The sequence below is a fragment of the Homalodisca vitripennis genome, chromosome 4 (genome assembly GCF_021130785.1).
Source record: "Homalodisca vitripennis isolate AUS2020 chromosome 4, UT_GWSS_2.1, whole genome shotgun sequence".
Taxonomy (NCBI): Eukaryota; Metazoa; Arthropoda; class Insecta; order Hemiptera; family Cicadellidae; genus Homalodisca; species Homalodisca vitripennis.
Window position 1 is genome coordinate 48,731,817 of NC_060210.1, and position 24,274 is coordinate 48,756,090.

General features: G+C 31.6%; 2 protein-coding genes across 3 annotated transcripts in view; both read right to left on the reverse strand.

Moving 5' to 3' along the window:
* LOC124359294 (5-hydroxytryptamine receptor 1) overlaps positions 1–24,274 on the reverse strand; it is a 411,266-nt gene that overhangs the window by 170,243 nt on the left and 216,749 nt on the right. The gene's annotated exons all lie outside the window — the stretch shown is intronic.
* LOC124361011 (KRAB-A domain-containing protein 2-like) lies at positions 10,818–11,830 on the reverse strand. The gene is made up of 2 exons (XM_046815047.1): positions 11,405–11,830; positions 10,818–11,141 (listed from the first exon to the last, which is right to left on the reverse strand). Exons 1-2 carry the CDS (start codon positions 11,828–11,830, stop codon positions 10,818–10,820), a joined length of 750 nt encoding a protein of 249 aa, XP_046671003.1.

The window sequence follows — 24,274 nt, forward strand, 5'->3', positions numbered from 1 at the left end:
CTTAGAAAAAGTGTTCGGCCATTGTTATTTTTTTTAATTCTACTTCTTGCATCAAATCTTCTAAACATTTATAATGGAAATTAAATTTTAATAGTCAATCCTGGGAGTCAATCCTTCTGTACTCAATATTTGAGCTCTTTTATTTATAACATCTACTACAAACTATTTTATCTATAATTATGATTTATAGTTTTAAGATTACTCTAGTGATTATAGGTGTGACATACATCATTTAGCTCTGCAATCAGTTATTTAACTTGTTGGAAATTTGATTGAAACATCCTCATGTCCCGGAAATACTGTAAAACTGTGCAAGTAAAATTTTTTGTAAAAGTGGAGATTTATTTTTTTGAGGATTTTAAGGGCTTTAAAACTACGGTAAAGAGTATTTTTCTCCTAGTTTCCATGTTGCCCATCAACATATAATCAATGGTTTTAAAAAAGCACACGTAGGTCTTGTGATGTACATTTAAAGATTTTTTAACATCAAAGTATTCTTGTCTAATGCTTGTAGATTTTAGGTGAGTGGCCAACTTCAGTATGTCCTCTTGGTCTGTACTAATCATAGTCCCTGGCCTAATCATAATAATTTAAAATCGACTAAAGGAGGCTTTGCATAGCAATTTCTTTCTTGGGTGTAGTGTAAGTTTCAGTAGAGAGGTAGTTCAATTACGCATTATTAAAGTAAATATTGATAATCGTTATTTTTCTATACAACTCTACATGGTCGTGACCTATCTATAAGAGTTTTATTTTGAAATTTTCATTAGAAAGATACATTAATACTCTTTACTTTTACTTTTCATTAACTCATCTCGCATTCAGATCTATCGACACTGCAAATGCATTCATTCACAAAATTGGATTATATTTTATAAACCGTGAAAAACAGCTTAACTGACTAAATCGCTTACCTCCCAATTGCATTGTTTTAAGTATTACTACATTGTTCTCACACAACATTTTATCCTCGAGCGTTAAAATGGTTATTGAATTTTAGGGTATATTTGCCTTCCATGGAAGGAACAATTGTACCAACTCTATGAAGCATTTGTATTAACCTAACTCTCATTCATTTGTTTAAAGGGGTTCAGATGGCAGAACAATATTTTTTAATGCATTTTTTATTTTATTAGATATTTGAGTTCATATACATGTCGCAAACATTTTAAGACCACTCCCATCAATTTCATAAGCTACAAAAGTTTATACATTGATAAATATATAAACATTTTGTTTTTCTAGTGATTTAGAAAAAACGTTATTTTAGTGGACTTATGTCATGCGTCTATACCAAATTTTTAGTAGCTCTACCGTTAATTGACAAAACAGGAGCAAATTGCTTAGCAACAACTTATACTTTCTGCAATGAAATTTATATAGTACACAGTAGTAAGTTCTTTTTCTGTTGAATGTGTTAGGTTGGTAGTTCTGAGTGTTTATAAACAAGACAATTTTGTTTATGCTGTTTTATTGTGGCTGTATCTGTTTGTTTACCAAAAATAGGCTATTGTGTTGTGTTTTATGATATTGTGAATATTATAACATATTTTCAGTGATAAATAGTTATTGATAAAGTAAAATGACGAGGCGTAAAAGTGTGTTCAAGAAAAGGAAAAATGTTGCGGTTCAAAAACACAAGCCAGAAAGTGATCAACAAGTTGGAGCTGTCGCCAACAATGAAAGATATGATCATTTGAAGCACATGCATATACCTAAATTTATTATGAGCTAGATCAAGCCTATTTTTCAGGATTTGGCAGATCCTGCCCTGTTGAAGAAATGCATCCTTGGTAAGTCCAAAAATCCCAATGAGTCGGTCAATGCTGTAATTTGGTCACGACTACCCAAAACGGTGTTTGTAGGTCTACAAACCTTGGAGTTTGGTATTTATGAAGCCATTTTAAGTTTTAACAGATGAAATGCCACAAGGTGCCTTGTCTTGAAGGAACTTGGAATGAGTGTTAGTAAAAACACAGCTTCAGTAATGAGTGAACTAGACAGACTGCGAGTGCAAAGGGGCGAGCGAGAACTTTCAAAACTCCAGAAAAAAGCCAGACAACGATGTGAAAATGCCAAAAGGAGGTTGGAAGAAGCTTTTGCTGAAGAAGAGGACCTACACCAACCATAGTATGGTGCTGGATTGCACTAAACTAGTTATATAGGTCAGTAATTGAATAAATTCCTGTAGGCCAAATCTTATTTGCGTTTTCACGAAAACCGTGAATTTTTGCATAAATGACACGTTATCTCAGAAACTACAAGAGATACAACTCTACAATTTTTACCACATCCTATTGTAGTTATTACAAAAACTTTAACATGGGCTTATTTAGTTTTATGCTTTATTTTTTTACAGCAAAAAGTATAGGATTTTTTCGGGTTTTTATTATAATTTTTTTTTTATTTTAATAATGTAAATAAAAAAGCTAAAAGGAAACCCTCGTGTTAAAATCTGTATTACACAATATTTAAGTACGAAAAACTTTTTCACCTCTTTAACTTTAGTATTTTTTGAGAAAACGGGTCATCAATATTGCAAATTTAAATGGTAAAGATAGTGCTATCCGAACCCCCTTAAAATGTACTATTGACGATGAATGGTTTAATATTACAATAGAATTTCACACATTACCTATCGTTAATTTTGTTACACAAATGTATAACACTGTGTTTTGAATGTAGAATTTCTCCCTATTTCTCAAGTGTATAACCATCTAATTCTTAAGGCTATAAAAGCATTAAAAAATAAATTCACCAAAATAAAATAAATACAGAATAAGTAGAACGTCAGCAAATTCAAACATATGCCTCAGTTATATAACGGATAGGAGAATCAGAACTCACGAGGTAGCAATGCACAAGACGTGTTGTACGCACCCGAAAAACAAGATACTGATAGTTTTACTTTTAAGTTCTTGAAAACAAAAGAGGACTGATTCAAATCATCGAAACTTAGTACTACTAGTGAACTTCTATTTAGTAGCAATCATAAAATATTGTATTCTTTTGTCTAATCATCCGTGTATTTGGATTCTTATCACATTTTTAAATATAAAACCAAGATTTAACAATTTTTTGTCACATGTCTAATGCGTGAGAGTAGCACGACTGTTTCAAAGACCATTTTCTCTTCCATTGTTGTTTTTACTTCTATGAAACGTCATCTAAATCACAATATATTTCAGAAATTTATTTCATTCCAAAGTATATACTCTGATGTATTTTGATATGGCCAGTGTTAAATTTTGAGCCATTTCAATTTTATTTTTACCCATAATGAATAAAATAACCATTATCTACCCAAAACAATGCATATTAAAGACTGTAATTTTGAGATTTTCAAAAGAATATTTGTTTTGTTTAAACTAAATAATAGTATTTTACGATATAAAATTAATCATTGACAAGGATTGAGTATCCATAGTAGACACTGTCACAATATAGTGGTATAGTAACATCGTTGTTTACATTATTGAAAGAATCGACGTTTATCTTATATAATAAAGTTGTTTTCAAATCAAAAATTTAAATAGTAATAATGAATACTCGTTCCGATATTATTAAAAATGTTTTGTTTAGCTGGAAGACAAAGGCCAGTAGATATTTTGAACGTTCCACTCCTTCCGCCATTTCTCAGTGTCTCGAGTTCTCGGCAGCCCATTCCTCATTGTATTGACTCTCGCACTGAACACTCTCTCACACAACAAACAGTGAGATCGCTACAACAAATGTTTCTTCACTTCTGTTTTAATGCGTTTTTCCACATAGTGTAGTTCACTCTACTTATATACATACTGTAATCGTTATTTTCTAAAAGAGATCTGTCACATTTACAAATATAAAATTTTTGTTTTATATATAGTACTTTAAAATCTTCAATGTTGCATAGTATAATAGAGTTAACATTAAACATTTTCTTTTTATAAGGATGAATGTAATTTTTACAACTTTAAACATAGAGATGCGAATAGCAACAATAAAAATCCATGTTACAGTTATCCATACTATTATTTGTTTGAAGAGTGTTTTTGTAAAGTTTAAAAAAGTGTATAAAAAGTCCCATTCCTGTCCCTCTTCCGTTTTATTTCCGCCATCTTGTTTCTGCCGTTACGATTGCCATTTGCTATCGGCCTCCGGTTAGTCGTAGGTGGTTGATAGACGATTTCAGACTTATTGTGACCTGTATTCTGTAGTTCAGTTTTAATGATTAGTGTTGTGTATAGTTTTTTATTAAGTGCATGTTTTAGAGTAAGTGAAGATGACACACAACATGGTGGTTGAGATTCCTGACTTACGCAAGCCACAACACATTGGTAATATTTTTTTATTTTAGCTTAGTTTGTAATTATGAATTAGGGTAGTTATTTACCCGAAGAAGAGATCAGATTTCAGATCTCGAAACGTAGTGTTACTGATATTTTGTTTCACTGAATGATGGCAACGTCCGAAATAATCCTGTTTCCTTCACAATCCATACTATGTTGTAATTATTCTGATGTTAAATTACTGGGTTATTAATTATTTAGTTTATTAACTTATGTAAAATAAGAGAAGTTTAAAGTAAAACATTATATAGAATAAAAGTACATAGAAGGATATATTTATATCTATTGATAGGTTTGTCATCATTGTAAGATTGTAAGGAATTCCAGGTATATGTAACTGTTAGCTGGAACATTCTCTTGCCTGTCAGAACTCCATACAATCCTCAGGAAATAGGCTACATTCCTTTCAAAGGAATTGGACTGGCTGTGTGACCGCTGATGTTGTAATATCGTTCGTTTGTCCAAATATGTGTTCTTGAAATCTTCAAAATGCCTGAAATTTTTATCAATGATTTACATTAACACATTGTGTGTGTGCCAAATAAAACACAATTTTCAATCATATTAATGCCAAATAAATTAATAAAACTTTAATATTAATAGAAGGTTTCGAACAAAAAGGATTTGTTTCACCAGAACTGAATCCGGATTTCTCACGTGCAGGCCGATAGTGCAACTATTACATAAGTATTATATACTTCCTTGTTTATGGCACACATGTTCTTCCTTAGACAAAGTAAAAAATATAAGGAATACTCAATAGCTGGCTAACGATTTTTTAATCGGACCAAAATCTGTCACATGCAGAGAAGGAGTGTTAAAACTCCATGACACGCGTAAAAAGTCACATACCTACAGGAGCAGTGAGGATATCCTTTCTTCTAGATTTTTCTTGACGTGGTATTAAAAATAAATCGAGTAGTGGAATATTAAAATAAATCTCCTTGCTACTACACTGCAGTTTATGCATCAATACGTTTAATTTATTCATAAGATCTAATAAAATTATTGAATGCAATACATTAAAATAACATTTTGTTTTTAGATAGGAGTTCAAAATGGTCTTATACACTTTAGATGTGTTGTTCAATGATTAAATATCTAATACAATTTTCTTTTCTTTCTAATTTCATGTTGACTTATATAAAACAGCCATGTAAATGAGTAAACAATATAATAGTTCATAACCACTACTACACTGTAATACGCATGGGGAGGAAAGGGCGCTAAATAACAATGAACGTCAGTCTTTTGACTTCAAATATTCAAGGCTATCTCAAAGTGTAACGTTGGCGCGCAAAAGGTAAAGGAGAGATATCCTACAGATGTACCCTCAATAACTATGTATTGTGACACTGTACAAAGGATACATCAAAGCGGAGAATCACCATCGTGCAGTGCTAATCGCGGTCGAGTCCCGAATACCTTCTGTTCATCATCTTACGTTGAAAAGTCTTGCTTTGGCCACTTAGAATCGTTTAATTAATAAAACTGTTTTAATAACATTGATGAAGCTCTATATTTCTCCATTACAGGGAAATTTATTTACGTTGTGATGTTCAAAGTGCCACCCATTTTTTTAATTCTTTTGTTTTGCTTTCAAAGAAAAGCTAAGAAACCCTTGCATTACAATATATTGCTAACTATTGACCTACACCTCACTTCACCTACATCTCTATTTAGCTTCCTGATAGTTGCAGAATAACTAGCTGTCTACTCGGCCTTCTTATTGCTGCAAAATACCTACACTTGTACTCAGCCTCCCGATTTTTGGAAAATAACTGCTCTATTCATCCTCCTGATGGTGTTAGAATACTTGAAACACTCTACTAAGCCTCCTGTTAATTACAGAATACCTACATTTCTAGTCATCATTCTGGTTGTTACTAATTAACTACTGCTCTACTCAGCCTCCTGATAATCGCAGAATACTTACACCTCTGCTCTTTTGTTTTTATGTACCTCTGCTATCCACTTAATGTTCAACAGAACTTTGCACTTGCTTATGGAGTAATAGAATATTCTGAATAGGTAATGTCGGTGTTATTGGCTAAATAGAGACCACGAACTTTATTCTGGCGTATTTCGTGACAGCCTTTAACACGAAGAGGGCTCTACAACAGTCATCCTACGCCGTAGAATTGACCTATTGATCATCATTTAAGCTAACATATCGATTGATGATGTTATACATCCGTGGGGTTTCCTATATTTAACTTACACATAAGTTATCGGTGTAACACGTGCAGATTCAACTGGAAGTTACAAAACAGCTAGAAGTTAACACTGTTGGAGTTATATACCACCCACTCAAATATATATATATATATATATATATATATATATATATATATATATGTAACGAAATTATATTAAACATAAAAATCCGATATGAACAATACCTATGATACCTGATAGTTTAGTAAAATCTTTTAAATTATTTCGCTTTTGTATCACGTCTCTGAAATGTTCACTAGAGTACCATCATTACCTTTATTGTATTTTGAATGAACCATGTTATTCTATTTTTCACTCACCAGCTACGAGTATTTCATTGCTAAATATAAGGAATATATGTTTAAAAATATTCACAAATTACGTATAGTACATAATCCTGAATTTTGCAAAAATATGCAACACCATCAGAGTAAGTCCCCTATTCCTGAGCTGGCGACGAGCTGGCGTAAGAAGATCTTTAACACTTCCGACACACATCAATCACCGGCAGCCGCTAGTGTGTTTGTCACGGTACACTTGACGTTGAACAAGCTGGCAATATCAAATGATATCCCTGAATAGCAGATACCTTGTTTTTGACAGCTTAACGGTTTATGTAGATGTACTGGCTCGTACATAAAATAAAATATCCTTATACCTGGTTTATTTGAAACTGCGTTTTCTCTTTAACCACGAGTAATAATTTCATGGGACTTTAGTAGAATAACAGCTACGATTACAATAGCTTCGAAGAGTATCTACACTCATATATTATATAGATATATCTCATGAAACTATTAATACAGACTGGACTTTAGTAAGGTGTTTTTGTACCTAAATATCCCCCAAGTTAATTTACAATAATTACTGTACTATGGCAATACAATTCTTCATTCTAATGTCTATAAATAATGGGAGTAATGTCTTATTTATTATTCGGTTATTGGTCATTGATAAGTAGTTTAATTTAAACGCAAATTATAAAAATAAGTTTTATCAAAATATATTTATTGGCACTGTATGCATATTTTAGATCTGTATTGGTCTAATTAGATATGATACGATAAAAAAAATTAAACTAGATTTTACGAGTTAAAAATATAAAAATGACTCAATAGAGATATTAGATGTCATAATAATTATAATAAATCATATTTCAATTAATTCCCAATATGATTGTGGACAAAACCACCCTTTCAGTCCTTAGGAGTAAAAATCGTCTAAGCCAGACAATTAAGTATACGTGTGACAAATAATTGACCACTATTAAATTTAGCAACGTAAAAAGTTGTATATTAAAGAAGTAATCATATACCTGTAAGTTCTGATTTTAGTCTGAGTAAAAAAAAATACCACTGCAATTGCCCTGTGCACTCAGTTAATAGACAATGTATGAGTTAAAAATTTTATAAATAGTTAGCTTTATGTTTTAGACTTTATTACACTTGATGAATATAATATATGTAGATCTTACAAACATTTGTGTTACATATTTAATTAACAAACAAAGGGAAAACGGCAGAAATTAAGTATATTTTCCAGTAGTTAAGAAAACAGACACTATCTTCAGTAAACTTTCCAAGATACTGTGTGTATTTGTTTGGAAAAAAACACTCTTGTGTTATTTTTTAAATAAATGTGCTCGAATTATGAATCTCCATAAATTATATTTATTTTAACCGTTTCGTAAGTATTACTTTAAAATAATTTAAATGATTTCAGAAAATAATGTTTAACTTAAGTACAAGTATTTAGCAACTTGGGTATACCGAACGAAAGAGAAGAAACTATTGTAAGTCATCAGGTATTTTGGCTCAATACGTTACCGTAAGAAAGGGTTTAACTTATAGTCCAGTATTCAAGCAACAAACATTGTTAATTTACGTGTAAAAACTTTAATTGAGGTACTAATTTATTGATATTATATTGTGTGAATTGACTCTTATTGACTCCCAAAATATTCTAAGGATTCCTTGGCTCCAGTACTTTCATTAATAATTATTCTCCAAATGTGGTCCGTTGTCGAAGTATTATAATCCGAATCCTTTTAAAATAGTTATGTAATATAGGCAGAAGGAAATGAGCCATAACTTTTAAATATCTGTACCTACTTTAAGTTCCAATAAAATATTTCCTTGTTATAATTTCCTAATAAAGTTTAATAGATATATAATTAAATCCATTGTTTAATATCCTACTTTAAATGTGTTGAATGCTCAAACTTTTGAATACGAGAATAACAGTTTATGCTTGTAAAACGTTTCAATCATTTTACGAGTTTGAAAATCTAAAGCTGAATCTCTAGTTATTACTCAGCCAGGTGTGAATTCTGTTTATTTAAGCCAATAAAATAAACCTTTGGCAAGCATATACTGAAAACTCGTGTTCAATAGTACGTTTTCCATTTTCTGTCGACAGACTGTAATCAGACAAACAGTCAGTATTTCCAATAAATCATTGTTCTTTCTAGTTTATCTGTCGAACTAACAAAGTTAATCAAGCAGAGTGGTGCATTTGTTTTACTCGTATGTACCAATAATGAGATATAAAACGTAGTTTGAAATGTATCTACTTGATTAAAGGTATGCGCATATGTAATATTCATTTATTTGTATTGCATTTATATTTTATCTATTGAACGGAAATGTTCTATTATTTTATTATAAACAACAAAGTGTTTTTCTATTTGCTAACGGTAATTGGAAATAGAAAACTTAAATAAAATTTAAGAGAATAACACATTTTTAAATCCGGTTAAAAAAGTAATCTGGTAACCTCAATATTAATATTCTCAAATAAGCTCAACATTGCTGAATAGTAGTGATGTTGTTGTTACTGTTGTTCGACAAGCCGCAGTTAAGGTAAACGAGGGATTTGGAGCTTACGATTATGCAAACTAGAAGTTTATTTCTCACTCTAAGTACACCCTCCTTCCAGTCTACATTAGGTTACATCAAACCTCACATTTAGTACCCTTAGCCGTAATATACAAAAAGACTTATAAAGCTTGAGCCGAGGGCCAATTAGCAAAGGACGTAATTAATTGCACATAGCTTGGATGGGTTTGTCATTCAGACTTTACCATTTTTTTTATGGCGGCCTCTCTTTAGTAAAATAACTAATCTTTACATATACTTCTAACAATACATTTTTAACATATTACTTTATTATAAATTTTTTTATCCTTTCTCTTATTTCAATATATTTTGAAGTTTGAAGCCAGATGGGAGCCGTTCAAAGTTGCAAAACGAATGATTTTATATATAAGTTGTTATGCATTATAACGCTGAACAAAACAATGTTACAGAGATCTCTGGTGATGTACATTAATATTCTTTCTTCTTCTCTTTTATTATATCTCGTAATATTTTTCAGATGTCATGCGCACAATGTTTTAAGTTGCGGGAATCATTGTGAACACGGTAATTCTCGATACTTCTTGTTAGATTCATACTAGACGTGTTAATGCGACAATATTTATACATACCTTGGTTGAGTTCGTTAACTACTAAAACTCTTAGAAAATCATTCGAACTAGGGATCAATTTTTATCTCAGGTATTTCACAAACTTCATTCACTAAATGTTCGAAAGTGTTACGATTATTTAACAAGCCAACATTAAGAGTTATTGTAAGTGTAAAGTAAATTAATTATCTAAACTGAAATTGCATCCTAAGTATGGAGTTTTAAGAAGACGGCCAAATGTTTTTCCACTGAGCCGAATTAATATTTTAAAAATTATAATAGGAAATTATAATACGAAAAATCCATGGATCGTCAGCCTTGAAAATGCAGGTGGCAGTCGAAATGGGAATGTATGAAAAGAATACAGAATATTGAAAAATAATGTTTATTTTTCAGATGAGATTTTGTATAAGCTTGTCACACTTATAAACCAGCCGTTAAACACGTCAATAAACCTTAATTTTATTCATCCTCAATTAACCATATTCAGGAACATAAATTTGTACATCTCTGTCTTTATACAATTTATTGCCTGATTTGATGAAGGCACTATTTATGTTTAAATAGTGGTTTTAAGAGAGTAACTTAAATGTATACAAAACGTGATCTGAGAAAAGAATACCGTTTCATATTTCCAACCACTTCAACCTATAGGAAAAGTAACGGGGCAGACGATTTATTAAGATTTAGGATTATTTCTTCTATTGGTTTCAAGAAAAATAAGGTAGTGTGCCCTTACAACGTACATTCCTTTTCGGCTCTAAAGGTATATATATGTTACCGGACAAACCCGATTTTAGGACAAACTAGTTTGGACTAGGATGTTCTAGTTTTTGTTCTAGTCCGACTCTAGGATCCATGCCGAACATAGCTTTATAAGGAGATTGCTTAATACCAGAATGGAAAGCTCTGTTCTTCATGAATTGTACATACCGTAACCCCTCAGACCACTTTGTTGTTTTGTTATCAGCGATCCAAGATGCGAGCATGTTTTCGATGTCTTGATTGGCTCTTTCAACTGAGCCCTGACTTTGGCTGTGCCGAGGTTTACCATGCACAATTTTCAACTCTGGCCACAACTGTGTTACTTCAGAAATAACTTTATTAACAAATTCTCTTCCGTTATCAGACTGTAGAATACACGGGGCTCCTAAAGTTAAAAAGATATCATTCAGTTGGTAGGCAACTTCCTCAGCTCTTTTGCTTTGCAATGGACGAAGCAAAACAAATTTTGTTAAATGATCTTGGTAAACCACTATAAACTTAAATTGGTTATCTGGTTGAGTCTGAAAATCGATAAGATCAACTTGGCACCTACTATTCATTTTCGAATGTAAAATTGGTTTTGAGACCAGACCTCGTTTCTTTTTGTTTTTTTTTTCATGTGACATACTTGGCACATTGACAGATAAAGCTGTATTTCTTCCTTCGTAATATTGGCATATTTCTTTGACGTTTCGGCAAGCATTCTATCACGGCCACCGTGACCAACTGCCCCGTGAGCAGCATCGATAACATCGTACAGTTCATCTACCGTCAAATAGTACTTGATGTCTTGGTTTCTCTCACCGGCTGCGACCAATTTTTTTACTCCTCCGATGTCAATTACACCAAATCGTTTCAGGCGTCTCTGCTGCAACGGGGTCTTCTTATCTGTGTTTGCAGCAGTTTCGACTTCATTTATAAGTTGTTGGTATTTATCTTTTGTCAATACATTGAAATGTGTTAATTTCTCGTTTTCACTTTGTATAACTGTAGTCATGAATCTTTCTCTCCATTCTTTCTGGCTATGCCCACCACTAACAGAATCTTCCTCCATAGTCCCACCTACTAAAGTATACGTTACTTGTACCACTCTCTTAGCTCACTAACACTAATACTCCCACACGACACACTCCAAAGCACGGTGTAAAGCACAACGAACAACCAAATAAAAACTAAGACGCACTCATATTCGCACTCCACGCACAGCGGATACTGACTGAGAGAGTGAGCGGTAGGAGCAAACAATGTAATGCGACGAGCACGTCGAGACTTGCAACCCCCACCACCCGGCTGCTTGGGTAAGGGGGGAAGGCCTGACCTTCAACCCGGCCACATTAGTTTATCCGTTCGCTACCAGGCCAAACTAGTTCGGCCTAACAATTCTACCAGGCTGAACTAGTTTATCCTAACGCTATTAGGCCAAACCAGTTCAGCCTGTAATCAATAAGGCCAAACTAGTTTATCCTAGTGTGGTCAGGAAAAACTAGAACATCCTAGTCCAAACTAGTTTGTCCTAAAATCGGGTTTGTCCGGTAACATATATATATATGATTACCGTTCACTAGTTACAAAATAAAAAATGCTACTGTTTTGTTTATAAGTATTGTTTTATCTATACACCCCTTCCTTTCATAAAATTATATCTGTAATAAATAAAATAATTGTGCTCATTACAAATATCCCCACACCTTTAACCCCGAACTTATAGGAATATAGTTTTGGAGGTAAACAAATCTAGAGAATCGTAACAATGTTCGTTTGTAAAAGGTATTGCCATAAGGCCACTAGTTTCAAACCAGCGTAGTACGGTCTGCCAGAGGTAGTATCATCGTTTTAACATCAAACAAACAACCTCGTAAACTAAAATCCGTGTGGCGTGAATATATTGAATCTATGTCGGTCGTATGATAAATGATCAACTGAAAGGTCGTTTGGTCAAAGTAAACATTATAAATAATAGATTGGAGCTCAAAGCACCATCTGTGTCACGTAAATCAATGACTGTCAAATATTTATCCGCACACCTTGCTAATCTTACCGTGTGCTGCATCTGAGTAGATTATAAAGTAACTGAATATCATACAACGTGTAATTTTAAATATTAAATCAGAATTCTGATATTTACAGTCATATATTATAATTTAAAACAATACATATTAGGTAATGTATCAAAACATTGTTTCAAATATCATTTGGGATTTGGTAGATAGAGCGGCTAAGCAAAGTTCCTGGCTAAGCTGGATTATTTCCAATCCAGACTCAAGTTTGGGGTTGTTAGTGAAGCTGGTATATTACCAACCAAGCTTTGAAGGATTGTGAATCCTGATGTTATTTGACAAAATTTGAAACTATTGAAATGCAATATTTTAACTGCATATATTAAACAATACATTTATTAGTTTCAAGTTTAATGCTTTAAATTTATATTATATCATCGCCTTTAATAGAGGCATACTGCTATGTCAACATTATTATAATACGTAGTTATATGTAACTAAACAAATAACATACTTTTGTAAATGGAGTGCCTATAATTTGTATTGTATACAAAATAAATCTATTTACATAAACAATTGCATAATAATATAGCAGTAAATTGGTTTTCTATAAATATGTGGTAGGATTTCCAGTTTAATACCCTATGATTTATTTTCTTATTGTTTTTGACCATTTATATAAGCAACTACGCTGGATCCAAAGAGCATGTAATAAACACAAACACACAATGCATGCAATTGAACCAATTAAAATTATTCTACCATAAACTTTGAACTATTACTGATAACATCTATAGGGTATTATTTTGAGCACTGAAGAAGCATAACCTGTCAAAGTTGGTGGTGAAGTTGATTGACGAAACAAGGTTTATGATGAAGCCGGTGTATTCCAAACAAAAACTTTAGGCTGACAAAACAGGATAGCTAGCGTAGTCTCAATCTCGATAATGGAGCTGGCGAGATATAGTACGTACCGTGAGGCCGGGGAGATAATATAGTGATGTATATGTAGCATGTGATATATAGTCGATATAAGGCCATAAGGTTGTGAGATAGTGATTCACTCGGACTCAGTTCATTCCATAATGTTGACATATGGTTGGTGAGGTAGCATTATCAGTAAAGCCGGTATATTCCTAATCGTGGCATGATGGTCTTCACTTGTTTCCCAGTAAGATAAATTTTGAAGCTGATGTAACCGTAATCCTCCATTGATGTTGGCGATGTATACTTTTTCTATACGCAATTCAAATGTGAGACTGATCAGAAATTTTCTTTATTAGTCTTTCAGGATCAATCTTTTAAAACGAGGAAAAAGCCATACAGTATGAGAACACCAACGGAGTACCAAAGGTAGAGTAGCTTTGCTGGCTACATATATCACTCTTGTCATAGCGAAGAGGTATGCAATGGTTTTGCTATCACCGGTAACTAAAATAATAGAAATTCATGTTCAATACCAAGAGTAAGTAATAGTTACATTATTGAACTCAAACGTGGGTGGCGAATACGGTGAAGGGACGCATCGAGTATACCGTGTCATATGAAAACGTAGAAAATCAAATTAGCATCATTTTGAGGTTGCAACTATTGATGAATTAGAATAATGATTGGATGCAGTCAGTACGTACAAAGCGATGAAACAAATTAAACTTTCCCAGTATTACTTTATGAAGCAAAACCCATTAATAATGGATTAAATCCAATGTTAATTTAATGTTGTTTACATTTGTTATATTTTATTAAAATTTACTAGTTATTGTAAGTACGATTTAATTGAATTTTAACGCATATAATTGCTTTTTGGAGCAACTTTTTTAATAAAATACAAATAAAAATTAATGGAATAACTTTAGAATATTATGAGTATTATTACCCGCAACTCCTGAGTCTTGCTTAAACTACCCGTATGCTAAACATGAAAGAGATGGTTTACCTGACCACGCCTAATTGCAAAACACTCTCATCATTTTCATTCCAAGTGCTGACATTCGCATTGAAGTTGATGAGAAGAATCATATACAGGGATGTATAATTGACCTAGCTTTACGTTTAGCTGAACATAGAGATATCTGGAAGGAGATTTTGCCGGGCCGGTTTGACCTGAAAAACAAATCTCATGTCACATATCAAACCATACTGTATGTCTCGATAACCAGCTGCTCTCACAGTAGCAACCCACACATCAAGGGGTAATACGGATCGGCAGGTTTTTGTTGGTGGGAGTTGGTAGAATCATCCGAACTGATATCCTGGCAGATTCACATCTGGTAACAAGTAATTAATTATAATTATAACCCGATCCTCTTTAAAACTTTTTTAGAATATTATTAAGAAGAGTTAGAAATTTTATTCAAGAACCATACCTGAATTTCCAAATAATACAGATGTAAACACATCGCAATGTAAATTATACTTCAAGAATGCGCTCATAAAATACATGGATCTTCGCTGAGAACTGGAATGAAGGTTAATGAAGACTTACCCGCTTAATGATGTCTCCGTATACATTAAAATTTCCCGACAATTCTCAAGTTATTACCTAGACTGGTACAAGGTATTAGTCATACCTTCAACCCTGACACAGGGAGACACAATGTGATGTATATATTACTAACATAAGTTTATTATTATTTATCCATATAAGTATTTTAGCTTTAGGAATATTTAGTAATATGTTACCATTGCAAAAGGTTCTGGCTGTGGCCGAGCGGCAGGCTATTAGCTTGGGAATTTAGATTAAGAGAACCTGTGTGATGTAGATATATTAAAAATTAACACTGTAAATATTATCACAATAATAAAATAAATCATAATAAAAAATATCACAAGCGTACTGTAGGACATTTTGGCATATTATCAGGTTACAAGTTTACTACCACTACATAAGGCACGTACAATGGATACTTAAGTAAAACTATTCAGTCGCATTGGCTTAGAGCATATAAAAAGAATACAATCTGCAGGAATGGTACAAAAAATACAATCAGTTATCACGTTATACTGATTTACATTAAAAACGTTTATATTGATATACACTATAAATTAGTGACACGTTATGGAAAAATAGTATTTATTATGTGACGATAAACATTATAGAAGTAAAAAAGTATTTTTAAAACAAAGATAAGTAAATAGTTTTGAATAAAATGCATTCTGTTTACGTAATATTTTTTTTACGAAATAATGAGGTGTGTAAATTATTAACATACCAATAATATAAACGTTGGTTTTTACGTGGATTACGTAATAGCTGACTCCTCCAATTACGCGGTAAAGTGCACAGGAAACTTCTATGAATATATGAAACTCTCTCTTGGAAGCAACACACGAGAGGCTGGATTTAGAAAAGACCATCGATTTGCATTTATATTGCAGAAACGTTATTTTGTCTTTTCCTCCAGAAAATATGGAACAAACCTCTGACTGTCCCTCTCATTCATCATTAATGTTCTGAGTTATTTATTTAAATTTTTGTCAGTACATTATGAAACAATTACGTGTACTGTTTATTATTATATTTTGTATGAACATAAAACATAGAATAAAAAGTACGTTTACAATTGTGACCAGTTGTTAAATTTCTTTGATTAAGTGAACTATAACTGGGCCTAGTGTACGCATATTAGTTATAGGCTTAATCGTGTATGGAGCAGCTGAAGAATTGTAGTTTATTTTTATTTACGAAATTAATTCATAAATTATGATCTATTGGAACTAATTACATTTTAATTACATATTATACATGATATTTCCCTAACTGTATCATTTATTTGAAAAGGCTCTGCTGATCTTGATTTTTTACTGTAGATTTTTTGCGCTTAACTAAAATTTCTCATTCTATATTAACTTTAAAACATATTTAACTTTTTTTGTTGGTGAAATGATTAATGGCATCCCATGATGTCTTTGTGCTCTTAATTTTTTATGTAGGTAAATTTGTAAAATACATTTCACGGGCCTTTCAAAGTATACAAGATAAGTTATGACATCCATTTTTAAATAATTTCAAACAGCGTAAATTAGATTTATCTCTTTTCCTTACAATGTCTCCATACGAAGTGTTATTAATCTATTACTGCGTTTAACTCATTTTAATTTGTTGTATTCCTTTTGTACTCTTCTTAAGAATATTCTCAAAGCTATAATGAGATATTAATGAACTTATTACTAGATTAAAATGAATATTTTAAGGATCATAGTATTCTAATATTAGAAGTCAGTTTGTCTCATTTACTTTTGTATTTATTTTTTTAATTTCCAAGTACTTTTTGGGTAGTAACCATTGTTCCTTCCTTCGTCATAGATGTAATTACTGTGCAATATCTGCTAATTTTAGAAATATCTTGTCCAGTAATGATCAGCAAGCTAATCTTCTGTAATTTAAAAGGTCAAGTTAGCATTAGTGTATCTATATTAATGTCGTCCAAATTGGATAAGGCCAAATTATTATCACACATCTCTACCCCACTTTCCCTTTTGATATAGCTTGGGATGAGAACGTTAATACGTCTAAATTTAACTGATTCAGATTTTTATTTGGAGGCCTATAAAATGGAGCGGGTAGTATGCACTTAAAACCTAAGACTCACTTCAAAATTAAAATTGTGCTATCATAAATTTGGTAGATGTTTGTGAGATGGTAAATGTATACCTCTTAAAGCAATTTCTTTTCTACTAGACAGTACATTTATCCCTCCTCTATGGTTTGGTCTACATTTAAACATTGAGTTAAACATAGTTTGTCTCGGTGTTTTCTTGTGTTTTAAATATCAGTACTGAATATCATAGTGTTTAATTCATTCTCTGAATAATTTCATTTAAGGAAATTTATATTCATTTCAGATATATATATTTTAGGTTGTGGGTATTGAATGTTTGCAACGTAGGTAAACGTCACGTTTCAAAAGCAATGTTTATAAGATACTTTTTATTTAAAATGATGATTAGTCTTAAGAACAGATGTTTGTGACACCCTTCTCTAGTTAAGACACTACTCACCATTTCGTATATTTTATAAAATATTATTATCTCTATAAACAGTAAAGTTACTGATACAAAAATTTTAAAGTAGGTTGCAATAAGTGAATGATAAATGTTTAAGGGTATGATTTGCTCTAACAAAACAGTGCCCGTTGAAATTGGTTAAGTTAAATAACAAAAATATCATTACTGTTGTTAAAATGTACGAATACCAAACATTTTCAGTAATTTTGTTATTGCCAACGGTACTCTTTTTCAAAGAAATCCGTCAACGCATAAGCAGGCTCGACCATATATACAAGTACGCTTGCAATGCTGGAGCAACATTTAAAAATAGATGATGCCCTTATAACTTACAAAATGTTTGGAAGCATAATATTTATATATACGTTATTATGCATTAAAAGTTAATAAAGTGTGTTTTATAATTCTTAAGCCATTTACAATAATACTATTTCTTACACGGTTTTGATATGTTACATGATTTTCAAATAGTGAGCGGGTCTGCAATTATTTTATTTAGTTTACAAAATTGCGAAAATAATTGTGGATACTATAACTATAGTAGTTTACAATACACTCAGACCAAATATAGTACATATATAGTATTTGTACATAGCTTGTGTCAGTTTGTTACATATTCTTCATCAAAAAGTGATTTCAAAATGACAGCTATTTTCAAAGTTTTTGTTCTGGTAATTTGTTTGGTTACAATTTGTTGGTTACATTTGCCTAACAACCTGAAAAAACATTTTCTCCTACCTAATATGTTATAACCATTAATGTTTGACGATAAAGGAGGTAGCTGTCGAAATTTATAGAACATTACAGTTTAACCATTATAATTGTACATGTTTATGTATCCCGTACCAATCTTGATTTACATACGCCAAAAAATTTTTATCATTAAATTAAACTTACAAATAATAACGTATACAGATATTTTCCTTTGTTTCTATAAATATTTCACCATTCTTGTGAAAGCCTTTATATTTGACTAAAGTCACAATTTTACTAAACGTTATTAAATTTAAAGCAGTGTGTAAAGACTGCCGAACATGCAGAGTCAGCACCTACATGTAATGGACAGCAGTCTAGATCAGCCCTCAGATTCTGTAATATGTGATTATCTATAGCTGTATAATAATAAGTTTCTAAATTCTTTAAACAATGTAGTTCAATATCATCTTTTAAATCAAAAGCGACTTGCTTTTTAAACTATTCATAACTATAATATTTATTCTATACCGATTAGTAAAATAAACAATAAGTTTTTATATTAAACTTTTGTCTAAAAACTCATTTATTTTGCGGAATCATGTGGTGGTATAAGCTGCAGTTAGGTAATGTAACTATTTCAAATCCATTTTTACACAAAATTTCATTTAATTATTTAAATGTTTATAATGTAAGTTTTCAAGATTATAGAATTCATTAAAATTTTTCTAGATTATAGTTTTCATAAATATTTAAAACTGCCATCATTTATTAACATACTAACATTGAGAGTTACTGAACAATCTGTGTTGTGATTGGCCTTTACATTTAATGTTTTTAAATTTAAACTTATAAAATAATTATCTTTAGCTTGACATCTCCAGATGAAGGTTTTATATGAAATAATTCCTTCTAAATGAGCTGGAAAGGACGTTTTAAATTATTTAGTTTGAGCGGAAAACTTTGTAACAATTTTATTTAAATTGTAATGTTATGGAAAGTATTGGGCGCCCACACCAAATATCATAAACATAGTTAATTTCTGTGGAAAATACTTGTTTATCACAAACATTGTAATAATTCCTACGTTTTAATATTCACGTTTTCGTCTTTTTATGTTTCTCTAACATGAACGACCTTTAATAAAAGTAACCTTGTAAAGAATCTCATGGGCAGCACTCTGTATTGCTGTCATAGTTTGAGAGGTACCTAAGATGACAATCCTTACCTTATCATCAATCAAAGAATTTATAAGATTTCTACAACTACATAGTTTTAATGTATCCAGTATATATCAAATTGGGTAAAATACAGCTAAGCCCGGCTGCGATTTTTAATTTTGTAAGCAAATAATATTATTAATATAATTTAAAACATCTATAGCATAAATTTTGGTAAACAGTGATAAAAGTCACTCAGTTACCTTATGGACGGAAAGACGGCTGAGGGCTGCAATGTCATAGAAGGGTTTATAACATGGTTATGATTATAGCCAAGCACTTTACTGGGTCAGAACCATTACATTACCTCAGGTCTGTCTGCTTAACTACCTTTTAACAATTTCCTATTAAAATAAAAAACAATTCTCCTAGGGCTGATATCATGCCATACATTAAACATTAAATACCACATATAAACATTTATACACATATATACACACATATAGCTTCAAAGATAGTGTTACAACCTATGTTAAATTTTTTGTTAAGACGGCTAGTATGATAAACAATAAATACTTTGTACAATGTTTGTACAGATCTGTATATGGAGTAATAATTAACATGAATACGGGGCTGGATATCCGAGACCATTCATTAGGATTAACTTATTGTGAAGATTATCTGGTATTTTATTTCAACTTTATATACGCAATAACCACATAAATATAACGAAATACTGACACTCGCATACCGTATGATGATTTGGTTCTCTCACTCAAATTGCTATGCCATCTTGCTTCTCTAGCATTCCAGTCATGATGAAATCGCTGCCATATAGAAACAACATTCTCGCTGTCATTAGGTCAGCATTACAGACAGAACTGTAAATCACAGCTGTGTTGTAAAACCGATACTGATTTGTTGGGAAAAGTTTATCGTTTATTACAGAAAAAGAAACCAACGCACTGTAATAGATTGATATGTGATAAAAGGTTTGGGTATTTTTACAGTTGAAGAAATAGTAAGTTAATAACGTGGCCCTAGTTTCTCGTAAAATAAGCACATTTTCCATTATTTTTTATTTCTCATTATGTTCTAAGTTTTTTTAGAAAAGGTAATGATAATAATTTATAACTCCAATGGAGACTGAATGTAAGATATCTAAGAGAAGTATAGAAGCACTAAATAAGTGGTGACAACAACTCAGCGTACTTATTACTACAGCTAGTAATTATGGTTGTAAACCAGAGAAAACTGAGAAAAATAAGTAATCAGGAATACTCTTCACGAACAAAAACAAAAAGTCTAATTAGTGACAGGGACGACGTGACACTGATGAGAAGAAGCAAAGATAACCTTCCACACTGTACCTTCTGTCTACTCCACGTAATAGATTTCTACAAAGTATATTTTGTTTTACTAGACATTTCTACAATAGAATTAAATAAATCATAAAAAATAAAGTTTTGTAAGGTTAGAGACGCAATTAAAAATTTTCAATTATTGAGTTCATAAGTATATAAACCCCAAATAAGGTAGGAAAACACCACACCATGTTCAGGTTTTACTGACGTATCTCGATACCGATTTATTCTTGACGTGTCTTGAAGATAGACACACATAAAATCAATTAAAAATAAATGGTTACATTCTCTGGTTGACAACAGAGAAATTGTATGACACTATTGAGTGATAGACTTCAATGACGCTCAGCAAAAGGCCATGGTTAGACAAGCACCATTGTAGTACTCATTCTTCATGGTTTAGCGTTTGCCAAGCTTATGTTTCGAATGGCTGGATTCTTTTTCTTGTCTGTCTGTCCATCTGTCATTTTTCGCACACGTTATCTTCAGAACTAATCGACCTATAGACTTAAAACTTTATGTTAAGCTTAATTCTTATGAAAACAACATCGATTTTGGTTAAATGTGTTTACATTATTTTGTGACATGTAATCTAAAAAGCTTAGCTTATAGTTTAACATGCAATCTCAGCTAAGCCTGTTAAGCGACACGTGGTGTGGCCCAATCCTTTTTTACGTACACATGAAGACCCATGCAAAATTTAAGGTGTGCACAAGATATATATATATATATATATATATATATATATATATATATATATATATATAATATATATATATATATACATATATAAATATATGAGCCACTGATCGTTGTAGTAAAACAAGTGAAGATAGAAAATTCTGTTTAATTACTGCCCTATTTTGTGGCCTAATTACTCGATAAAATTATTTTGAATCACCCTTAAATCTTAAAGGGATATTTTTGGAGGTAGAGGTTGTTTTAGGAAATTTCTTCAATTTGTATAGGTGGGACGTGTTTCATCTCATTTTAGGTCTTTTGACAAAGATCATTTAAAAAACAAATCTTTCAATTTTATCTTACTGCAAACGAACGTATTAAAAAAATTTTTGAACAGTTCGTCTTAACAGGTTTGTTTTTGTTTAATGAACAACTTTAGAAACTAAAAATTTTACTACAATTATTTGAGGATCTACTCTTCCAAAAGATCAAATAAAAACTTTCAGTTCCAAAAAATGTTTACATTAAAATGTAATAAATTCTGAAAATTCTATAATAAAAAAAATAAACACAACAGTGTTTTTGACATTAAACTAAACCAAAATTATTAAAATACAAAATATGATCTGCGTGTTAATTTTTCAAGCAGTTTCACTTTTGAAAGAAAATTTGGGGTGTACATTTAAAACGAAGTTACTATCATTACTTGCATTACCACTACAATCAGTGTCCCAGGTGGTCTGATTCACCCTGTATATGTGTTATTTATCATGTGGTATGAAAATTTATTTTCATGCAAGGGCCAAATATCGATTTCATAGTTCAGTTAATTTTCCAGCTAATCAGGCAGTTAATAGACATGCATGAGAAGTGTGATACGCACAATGCACGTTATTAGTACTTGAAGTAAAGTAACGTACTTGTGAGACAATTTAGAAGAAAAAGGGGTACGTATAGAGAGTTTAGAATGTCACCAAAAATATTTGGAAATTGGATAATTTTAAGATAAATATATGTTTTATACATATAAAGTTTAATACTAACTGCCTTATACAGTAAATTAAAACTGTTTTATTAGGTTTTAGCTCGGCTAAATGGATATAAAATAACGTATCGATGTTACGAGTACTTTTTTCAGTATTACTATGACCGTTCTCTAGCAGTTGTACAACTGACATTTTCAACAAGTAGATAAACGTACTTCACTTTCCCATAGTGGCAGGTGGTTTAAAACTGCGATAACTCACTATTCGTAGTAGAAGAAGTAGATAGGTTGAGGTACGTAGTAATATCAACCTTTACAGTCAAATTGGGTAGGGTAGCGCATTCTTATGTTCATGCTAGCAATTTTCCTTAACACTTAGGGAGCCCTACCAGCTCCAACTCAGTCACTACTGTAGTAGATCTACATATCTATCTCCTCTGGCAACACAATATCTCGATATTTGCTTTCAGTGATGTACCGCTCCTGGGCACCCATAGGGTTGCCAACGTTTATGTGAGACACAAGGAAAGTATAAACCATCCAGACGTGACCCTCCACGAAAAAGTTGAGATGTGTAATGAATTGAGTCACTGTCTTTTGATTTTCAATGAGACACAGTCTTTTTGATTGGACTATATTGTGATCTTGGAAACGGTAAATCAGCAACAAAAAAGTTAAATAAAAAAGATTTCCTTGTTTATAGAGAATATTTAGAAAGTTTTCAAAAATATATATACAACATTTAGAAACTGCCACAATTTTTTCATTAGGGAGGTCAACTTTGTTTTTCTCTTATAGAACAGTTCTGTATTCGGTTTTAGCTATTAATAAGCAATACTACACATATTTATCTGTATTCAATGAATTAGAATATTTTTCATAGACAAACCATCAATTTATATTTTTAAAATGAAACTCTCAGCGCTTTTGTTCTGTATTATGAGCCTAGCCAGCCCGTCCACGTTTTTTAATATACGGTTTACTGCATTTCGAGCTACTTGGCTAGTATTTTACATTTTACGACTGAATACATTTAAATAAATTATTCTCTGCATTCTTAATTTACAAACAACAGGTAAAATGTGTGGCATTTTTCGCTAACGTCAATATTACTATTAAACATGCTCTTCAAGAGCATGTAAGGTAAGGTAACTGGAAAAATGTCTGCTTATTGAGTTATTCTAATCCCAATATGTAAAAGACATCTCATAAAATATTGTTAAATCTTTTTTTATAGATTTTCCCCATGAACCGCGTTCTTTTTTCAATCTTATGATTGTTGTTATTGAGATATTGGTCATTTTATATAAGCGTTTTATTTTTAAAATCTTGTTCGACGATAAATATTTTTGTGTGGATAACTTTGGCATTGCCCTAACTTAAAATTCTTTCATCTCTTACCCACATTGTTCTCCGTGACACAAAAATCATCAATCCCAGACCTGAAAACTCTTCTTTGTGCAATGAAACGTATACAATATTACCTTCTACTACAATTATCACAGAGCATAAGAAAACCTTGAAAATATGCAACACATATAAACTAAATAAAATTAATTATTTATAAAAACTCCATTATAAACAAAATAGCCACATATTGATTCACGCAGC

Bases quoted from the DNA above. Each gene is read 5' to 3' on its own strand.
- LOC124361011 (XM_046815047.1), bottom strand. From the start codon at position 11,830: ATGGAGGAAGATTCTGTTAGTGGTGGGCATAGCCAGAAAGAATGGAGA. The intron at 11,142-11,404 runs GTATGTCACATG...TGTATTCTACAG, and splicing joins TTTATCTGTCAATGTGCCAA to TCTGATAACGGAAGAGAATT.